The sequence below is a fragment of the Fulmarus glacialis genome, unplaced genomic scaffold (assembly GCF_000690835.1).
Source record: "Fulmarus glacialis isolate BGI_N327 unplaced genomic scaffold, ASM69083v1 scaffold15263, whole genome shotgun sequence".
Classification (NCBI taxonomy): domain Eukaryota; kingdom Metazoa; phylum Chordata; class Aves; order Procellariiformes; family Procellariidae; genus Fulmarus; species Fulmarus glacialis.
In genome coordinates this window covers 24,955-34,749 of record NW_009202428.1, presented here as the reverse complement: position 1 = coordinate 34,749, position 9,795 = coordinate 24,955, and the positions used below count along the sequence as shown (strand labels likewise).

The following is a 9,795-nucleotide window of genomic DNA, read 5'->3' as shown; positions in this document are numbered from 1 at the left end:
TCCTGCTTACTACCTCTGGGTGCAGCTGAACCCACACCCCATGGCTGACTTACTGCTTCTGCAGAGGTCTGTGTTCATTTTTTCTTGGCTAGTATGGCAAAGAGAAACTGTATATGCAGTGTTACTGTCCCCTGTCTGTAATTTGGATGTTGTAAAATAAACCCCCCTGTATTATATGCTTGCAGGTAGTGGGCAGGCATGGAGTAAACAAAAAAAAAAACCCCAGGCTGTAAACTGGATTCAGATTCTGCTTAAGAAAACCAGCCTGTTTAGTTAGAAAGTGCCTAATCATTTCTCTTCAGCTGCTGCTGCTGAAGTGCCAAACCTTCCCCCCCTTTCATCCCCCCTCCCAGATACAATCTAATGCGAATGGACAGCGATGATTAGAACTTGATGAGGAGAGTTGAGAGTGATGATTACAATTTGCGTGTGAAAAGAGAGTGTATTCTGTGCCTCTGCTCCCTACAAAGAGTTTAATTGCAGCCCCTTGAGAAAGCTAGGAAATCCCCTGGACCCTCTGCAAATGGAAGGCTTGAGACTTTACCTGAATGTTCAAATGAGCCTTTGTGGTGTTCGGTACTCCCAGATTCTTCAGCCTGTATTCTGACAAGCACTTCTGCATTGAGGTGAAGAGAGGTATGTGCTTATTCTGGGCATCGTGCCATCAGCACCGGATAACCCGGTGATTCATGAGTGATTCAGCCCAATGAATCTGCAGAGACTGGAGAACAGCCTGACAGGCTTTGGAGCAGGTGATCTATGAGCAGTCATAAATTATTCCTGCAGAGATTCATGTACAGTCAGGTTTTCATCCCATCCTGCTGTAGTTGATATTACAGAATCACAGCCAGATACTCCATCCAGAGTCATAATTGTTGCACCTGAAACCCTTGGAGTCATTAGAGGGCTTTCCTCTGAGACTCTTTTCAGACTAGCAGCTTTGTCCCAGAGTGAGATCTTTTTCCAGCCTTACAGCATGGCCAGAAAAGCGTGCAGAAGTCCAGTGCTTATGACTGACTATTCTTATGTGATATACCCTGAAATGGTGGTGGTACAACAATGCCTCCTTGTGACAGTCTTCAAAGTTCATCTTTGCTTGCACTTCTTTCCAAAGTGTCATTCTTTATTGACAGAGAGGAGGTAAATTGCCCTTGTATGTGAAATGTGGATGGACTGAAAGCAAGAACTTTTCTTGGTTCCCACTGCTTCAGTAAAACAGTTTGTGTTAGCGATGAGTATGGTGAGATTGAGGAATGCTGAGAAAATGTTGTGTGCATTTAAAATTTGGAAGTGAAAAAGGGTTGTGGTTTACTGAATATTTGTTTTGCAAAATTGATCTTTTCTTAAGAAGTTCCACTTGTGCATCAGCTTATTAAAGGAATTAATTGTACCAGCTGGGACAGAAGTATCTTGCATCCTTCATGTATGTATATAATTCTCTGTTTTTATTTAGGAGCAAGCCTTTGATCCATATGAAACCTTGTCCCAGGATATTCTCTCTCCACAATTTCATGAGCATTTTAATAACTTAATGGCAAAACCTGCTGTTGCGCTCCACTTTCAGGTGAGTGCAAATGAGAAATACTGAATTGCTTTAGTTCTCATGTTTCAAAGGTTTGGATTTTGTCAGTAACTCTTTACTTTCTGCTGAGGAAGGAATGCTGTAGATTCTGACCTTTCTTCAGTGTAAGATATTTGGACTCTGACTATTCTTGTAAAAACTGGACACAGATGTGACCCATCCATGAGTCTTTTGCAGTCCTCACATCAGACTCTCTTGCATAAGAATAGAGGGTGACCTCTCCTACCTGCCACTTCTATTTCTGTTTTGCCTTTTAATGCCAAACGCAGGCATCCAGGCATGATATTTTCACTTTCTTCCTTACATACCCCAGGCCCCCTTGTTTGGCATTGAGGCTGGGACTGGCAGTTTTTCTTGAATCACTTCTTCAATAGGACTATCCAACAAGATCATCTGTGATTTTTTTTTTTTTTTTTTTTTTTTTTTTTTTTTTTTTCTTCTTATTACTTCCTTCTGCCAATATGGCAGATCTATTAGAGGCTACTGTTCAGAAGTCTGAGCTTGTGTTCAGAAATGCACTTAAGAGAAGCTGCTGAGCAAGTGTTCGGTCCATGGTGCTTCTAGCTAAACCCATTACAGTAGAGCTTAGTTTGTACAGTTCACTGGGGCCCGCGTCTCTGCAAGCTGAGATTCCTCCAAGCCATTCCTTCAGGGGGAGTGTTTCCTCTTCAGCTCTGAGTGCTTGGTAAGCTGGATCCTCTCACTCTTAAATATTACTTGGTGAATGAAGTAAGGCCCTTTGCCCACCTCCCTAGCAAACTTAAAGCTCAAACCCCTGTTCCAGATTAAATTGGTAATCGGGTCATTTGACAGTGAATCTGGCCTCCTTTCTGACTCTCGTCACCATAGAAAGGTTTGGGCTTTCCTAGGGGTGTTCCTTCACACTTCTTCTCCAAGCTGTGGAGTGAAGGCGGAGGTCCAAGCTCTGGGCCATGGACGTATGTGAGCTGTCTCTGACAACTGCAGAGAGATGCAGCCAGAAGTCTTAAACGGGGGGAGAGGTCATTTCCAAAAAGGAGATCAGGTAATTCAGTTTCTGTTAAATAGTTATCTTGATATGGAAGATGGCAGGGCTTTCACTATCCTTTGGAAAATCTCTCCTCGTCTTACAACCTGAATTATTGTGTTAATTAACTGCTGGAAATGGGAAAAGATTTCTCACTCATTTTCTAAGTCATAAACTTGTGAGTCAGTTTCTGAGGGAGAGGAGATACTAATTTCTTCAGTACCTGATGAGACCTACTTGAGAAGACCTACTTCTGTGGTGTATTGAATGTAAATTGAAGCACAGTGTACATAAGTGGGAGGAGTGGACATTAGAGGGAAGTTGGTGGCAAGTGTATTAGATTATATGGGAGTCCTGGCTGGTCTTTAACATCCCAGTGTTTTCTTTAAATTCTGCAGCAAACTGTGGCCCAGGGTAAAACATGTTATTTTGGAAATGGGTATGACCTTTTTTCAAAATATATTCAAGCATTTTCTGCATTCTGGGATGTGGCTGTTGACTGGGGAACAAGGCGTGCAGCTTAGCCATAGACAGTGCATTATTTTTAGGTGTTGTCACCTTGAACTAATGCTATTAATTGAGTTCTGCAGAGAGTGCTGAAATGCAAAGGTGCTAGGGATTGCTTATAAAATGACTTGTGGGTAACTTGGTCTTCTAGCTTCTTATATTTGATTTGCTACTTTGGCAAAAATATCGACCATCCAACTGATTTTATGGAGGCAGCTTGTGCCAGCATTTGTTGTGGGGGTTAAGGGTGTTTTCAGAGCTATGGTTCACTAGTGAGTATCATCAAAATCCAGCCGAAGCTGTTGATGGAAAAGCGTGCTTGCAGTGCCTGGAAGAGGGTGTTACAGGTTCCCTTTGCTTGACGTCAGATCGTTTATGTGTCTCTGAATCTTCTAAAGAGTCTCATTAGACAAAAATAGTTTTGCATACTTTATTGTCTTCCTTACTACTAGGTGTGAGCATAGAGTAATGTAGATTGGAAGGGACACCCTGGATGTGTCTAGCACAACCGTCTTGCTCAAAGCAGTGCTAACTTCAGGGCCTTGTCCAGTCCCATTTTGAGTATTTCAGTGTAAGTAATCCGGTTTATTTTTCCTTTTCAGTCTACTGCAGAAGGGTTTAAAGAAGCTGTACGATACGTCCTCCCACGACTCATGCTTATCCCAGTCTATCATTGTTTGCACTACTTCGAGTTACTACAGGTAAATGAAGCCACACTCGTTTCCTGCTAAAAACATTTCTTAATGTGGAGAATCTGAGCTTTTAAATAGGTGATTAGTTTTTACTTACTGCTTCTGAAAATTGAAAGATATGAAAACATTAATTTGACACCAGTTAGTATGTGTCTGAAAAGTAAAACCCCGTAAAAAAAGTCTTCAAAAGCATCTGTTGCTCTGATATGAACATTTGAAGTAACTGTATTTTATTAAACAAACCTTTATTGAACTTGAGTTCTAATATAGTTAAAAATGTAATATACAAATCTAATTTCTTCTTTCCTCGAGTTCTGAATTTTTTGTTGGTTCAGGAAAAGCTAAGCATAGTTCAGATCAGTATTCTCAGTCTCAAGTCACACTCCAGTTGCACCTCAGCTGATCTTATTTTGGGGGTTGGGGAGGCACCTCCTTTCAGCGGAGTCAGAATAATCTGTTCTTAATGTTCAACCATTTGTCCTGAGTCCTAAATGGAAGAGATACAGCAAAAAACACAATTTTTCATAGCATACCACACTTTTTCCATATAAGGAGGAATGAAAATAAGCACTATTATTTTCTTACTTTCTATCTTCTAAGAAATGACATTGATGAAGTGTCAGGCTTTATGGAATTCTGATTCAGATGATAAAAAGTTATTCCTGTAGGACATGTTTCAGGGGCCTTACCATACAAGTTGTTTAGGTTGGCATCTAGTCTTTATTTATGAGCAGTTCTGCCTATTGAGGCATTACTTATTTTAGAACAGCCTCTATTGGTTTGACCACAGATCACTTGCACATATTTTATTCTGATGTGCACTAGCAAGGTGGTTCACATCAGTAGATACTTCCCTTGAGTATAACAGTTAAAAGCCAAAAAGTAACTAAGCCTGTATCTTTTTGCTTACAAGCAAATGTTTTTGCTCTGAGTTATAAGAAGAGAGGCCAGCAGTCAGCAGAAATTTAACATCTGAGATCTATAATAATCATTCTTGAATAAGAAAAAATAGTGTGGCTGTAGAAAATGCAATATCTTGAAAAATACTTAGATTGGAGCTTTTTTTTTAAGTAGCTAGGATAATGTTAAAAAAGTTTCTATTTGCCACATTGTGTTGGGAAAGTTTGTAATGCTTATAAGGGTGAGTGAATTATTAACTAACTGGGATATACTTAAATTAAACAGGTGAAATATCCTGTGGCTATAGCTGACATTTTGTTAATAGCAACAGAAATTACACTTTTAAGTTCTCAATGTAAAAAGTGATACTAGCAGTGTTGTACAGGCGTGTTATATGGTCTTCCTTTGTATTTCAAAGATTTGCTTGTATGAAGGAAGAAAAGGAAACTTTGCAACATAGAATTTACGTATAATACAATATAAAAAGTTCTCAAAAGAATCTCAAGCCAAAAAATAGCAATTGTTTTAAGACCAGGTCTTGTTTTCATTATGTCTGCTGTGATTTTTCACGTATCCTGATTTAGATAAGTAAAAATAAGGATGATTTGTTTTGACCCATGAACCATACAGCTCCAATGTATGGATTACCAATATTTTGTAGAAAGGTTTAAATCCAAGTGGTCTCAATAAATTTTAAGTCTCTAAGCATTGCTATTGATAGTCAGTTTAGAAAAAAGTTAACAAAGCTTAAAAAAACCCAGCCAACCCAAAACAACCCTTACAGTCAGTGAACTTTTCTCTGGATTACTGCCCTGTCTCTATTGAGAACAGAAACTTTACATTGCCATAGTTTTAATATTTGCCTTCGTAAAACTTGCGTTTCTTCATAAGGACATCTTCCAAAAGAAAATAAACTGATCAAAGAACTAAAGGATGACAGCGGAAGCACGGCAGGATTCTGCCAGCCTTGCTGTGAAGTGAGCACTAATAGCTTCGTAAATACCTCTCTTTCAAAACAGTGTAACTTCCCCTTCTGAAGGGTCAGTTGCATACCATAATTCTCTGGAACTTCTTAAAGTGTTCTTCTTTCACGTTTAAAAGACATAATTGGATTAGTGACCTGTATTACGCTGAAGGTCAGGCTAATTAATGACCCATTGTGCCTTAAAGCTGGGAAACTGAGTGCTTCAGTATGAAATTAAAGAACGAAATCATACACCACAGCTTTGGGAGAATCTAAACATTTAACTGATTTTACAAGCTGTGTAGTGTTTGTCTGCTTTTTAGGGAAACATTAACATACATGCCGTCTTGAGCAGAGTTTTGTGCGTTTTCAGAACTTAAGATTAAATGCTCTGCATGCAGACTTGGTAGTTTTTTCTTCAGTGACAGGAAAGGGTGGTTACTATTTATGTTTTAAACCATGGCACAGAGAAGATAATTTGTTTTTGATAGCCTGTCTTAAATCTGTAGTGCTGCAAGAGTTTTCTGTCTCCCGGGGACTCTGAGTCTGCTCATAACTCCAGTTAATACTGACAGGATCAGGTTATACATGCACATTCTTAAAATTGCCTCATACCTTTGAAGAATAAAGTCTGGCAGATAGTGCAAAAACATTTAGTTGTTTCTTTTATTTGTTTTTAGCTTGGATAATACAGCAGGTGCTGCATGGCATATAATATTATATGATACCCTTTTTAACTAGGGAATTTTAGTAGTGAAAATGATGAAATCTGACCTTTATCCACAATATACAAGATTTCTGAATAGAATTAGAATTCAGCTGCAGAGGCTGACGCTTGCCTGTCTTGAGTCTTTCTAACCTTGTGAACATAGAGCAGAGCAGAGATCTTAAATATCACTCTGTAGTGAATAATGATAAATACACAAATTTTTGTTGTGATCACTTCAGTTGCAGGTTTAAAATTCAAATTTTATGTTGTATTTTGAAAACATCCTAAATTTAGAGCAGTGATTTTTAAAAAGCGGTGTTTTTAGGAATAGAGAAAGTATTTATTCAACAATATTAATATATTATAAACTGTTGGTACTGCTTTCCTGTTACCATTGTATTTGTCTCTAGGAACCTTGGTTGAAAAAGACATAACAAAAATGGAAGCAGAAAAGCAACAGAATACTCAAAATATTTTCATGGCTTCAGTAGGGAGAGAAGCTAAGATTGAGACTGTTGCTCCTAAAGAAAGTTACCCAAAAACCCTACTGAATTGGGAGGTAAATAAAATAATGAATGATTTACAGAAGCACAGGCCTCGATGTTTGCTCTTTTGCAAAATAGCAAAACTAAAATGAATGAAATTAAAGTGTGAAAAGCTTGAAAATTCTTTCAAGCTGTAGAACTTTTCTCCTTGGTGCAAAACCCTGTTTGTGCAGCCTCTGATGCATTAGAGACTCCTCTTGGCCTAAGCAAGAGGCACAAGGGTCAGATGTCGTTTGGAGACTCCCATGTTGAATTTGTTTGGTTTGTCTGCTTTTTGTTAGCAGCCATACAGAGGTCACTAGGAAACTGCCTTTGAACACCTTGAGTCAGAGGGCAGGCCCTGATGTCACTTTAATGTGGATTGCTTGTTCAAGTGTTGACAGAAAATGAACCTGCTGTTTCAGGATGACCGACGATAGCAAAGGCTGAAGGAAGTCATGCTAAAGAAATAAAACTGTCTTGTAGGAAAAAATAGTGGTAGTGATCAAAAACTGTTAGATCTTGCAAACAGGTAACCCAAATATATTCTGATTGTGCCACCTTTAATTGATTATCGGAGTGTTCAGGTTTAAAACACTATGCTTGACTTTTCCAAGCATGAACATCTTAATGCTGGCAGTGTAGAGGAGAGCTTAATGTTTCATCAGACTTTCAAATGTATCTGTTGATACCAGCGTTCCAGGACACATTATTCATTGAATGCAGTGCAAAGAACTCAAGGGGTCATATAATCCATCCAAATCCTGAGCAAGGTGCCAGTTAGATATATCATTAAAATCCTGACGGTAATCAGAGGTCTGTTCAAGTCCGTGTTCAAGTCCAAGGCGGCTTTCCTCTGCTGACTGTAGAGTATATTCTTCCTTCTCATGTGACTTGCAGGCAGAAGATTATCCCTAATTCTTGCATGTGTCTCATTAGGTTGTTATCAAGCAATCCAAAATGTATGAAATTCCGCCTTTTGATGTTTTCCGCTGTCACCTAATCATTGACAGCCATTGACTGACAGAGAAACCCCGGTCAATATTCTACAGGATCACCATGATGTAATTTTTTTAAGTGAACAGTGTTCTTCATTACTATTTTCTGACAGTTTTCTGTACAATAAATTGAATAGTTAATATTCTTGGTTTATCATCACTGGTATTTTAAGTGTATCTGGCATAAGCAGGACCCCCTTTTCTAAAGATTTACATATTTTCCCTGTCTAGCAAACACGTTACGCTTTTGCATCTGCTGTTTAATCGGAAAGATGCTGGTTAAGAACTGGCATTTTGAAAAGCAGATGTTAGTCCAATGATTACAGAGAATGAGATATGCTTCAGGTAATCTTCCTGATCTTCAGGAATCTACGCATTAAGGTGTAGAAATGGATTATAATACTTCCAAATGTTTTGTTTTTTTTTTTCTTTTTTACTACAAAAAAAGGCAAAACGTGCCATTTGATGTCTGTTAAGTGCCAAACACAGCTCCTTTTGGAAAGGGAATGCAAGAAATTCTGCTCAGGACATGTGATGAGAGAGTATTTTATCCGACTTGGTAGCTTTTCCCACCTTTAGGATTTTGCACTTGTCATCTTTTCACACCATTTTTATGTTCTTTGCATTTCTGTGGCTGATAGTAAGGAAAAGAAGGGTTTCCACAGAGGTAGAGATTTTTCCCTTCCCTGTACTGTTCCTCAGCTCATAAACTTCCCAGAAATTTTTGGCCATGAAACTTTCATTTCTCTAATATGCAAGATGGAGGTCGTTTGGGCATGTGAAAAATAAAAATATTAGTAATTTAAATTACATGAAGAGAGTGGACCAATCGGGTCAAATCCTGTTCTCTCAATTACTTTTAGAGGAAGCTACATATCCTTGCTGAGGGAACATAGTGGGGAAAGGAAAAGAAGGCTTCTGCCATGCTGAGTGATTGTAAGTAAGATTTCTCTTAAAGTATGTAGGTAAAACAGAGTTTATCCAAAACTGCGTGGCATATTGTCTTGATTTTGCCCAGCAATCTATTAGCTTGAATTTTCTTCTAAAAAATTCATACGATCTTTAACATGAAAGGGGTTAAAGAGAAAAATCTCTCTTATTTGTATCAGTAGTATTTTAGGAATGATCACCTTAAAGAAGCAGAAGGAGAAACTCTGCGAATAGGCTTTGCTCAAAGCGTGTTGCTACCAAGTGTATGGAGATGATATGAAAGCCTGTTGAATTTCCTAATTCAAGAAGTTTCTGCCTAGTGGTAGAGACGGATCTAGTCTTTATAAAAAGGAAATATGCTCATTCTCACTGTCTTTACATTTTGCTGTTAGTAGCAAATCTTGAATTTCAGACTTTTTTTAACTATGTTAGTTTGCGCCATGCAAAACTGATATTTCTTCTTGAAAGAGATGAGTTTGCTGAGGATGGCAGAATTTAGAATAGTAAGAAACAAAGAGAGAATCTTGGTCATTGCGTCCTTTAAATTTGCTCTGAAATGTTGAGATTAATTGACTCATCGAAGGAATATTACACATAGTTACATAAAACACCATTTAATTCTCGGCTATGTCAAACCTCCAAACTATTTAATAAAATCAGTTGTGAAACAGGACATTGTTGAAAAGATAACAGGAAAAACAGTGTCTGACAATTAGCATTGGCTCTCAGTAAAAGGGTAAAGGGTTATCTTTCTAAACTCCCTCCTGCTCTCTCCTGTTGAGTATCTACTGACTTTTCCTGAATATCTGACAAATGTTTTTAGTTACATCCATAGCTAATTTTGAGTGTGCTTCTAGTAATAACTCACTGACTTGAAGTCACTGACTTCACTGAGTACTGTAGATAACACTGCGTAAGAATGTTTGTCAGTCTTCCTACCCTTCTATAAATTAGACAAATCTGAAAGAAAAATGTTTATTATG

At 38.2% G+C, this 9,795-nt stretch overlaps 1 protein-coding gene across 1 annotated transcript in view; it reads left to right on the top strand.

The window, feature by feature from the left end:
• Nucleotides 1-9,795, top strand: part of SOS2 (son of sevenless homolog 2 (Drosophila)) — a gene marked incomplete at its 5' end in the record, with an annotated part of 41,695 nt that overhangs the window by 11,444 nt on the left and 20,456 nt on the right. Inside the window, 3 exon segments of the mRNA XM_009574285.1 lie at nt 1,454-1,564; nt 3,698-3,796; nt 6,600-6,605. Of these exon segments, the coding sequence (XP_009572580.1) occupies nt 1,454-1,564; nt 3,698-3,796; nt 6,600-6,605 (216 nt within the window).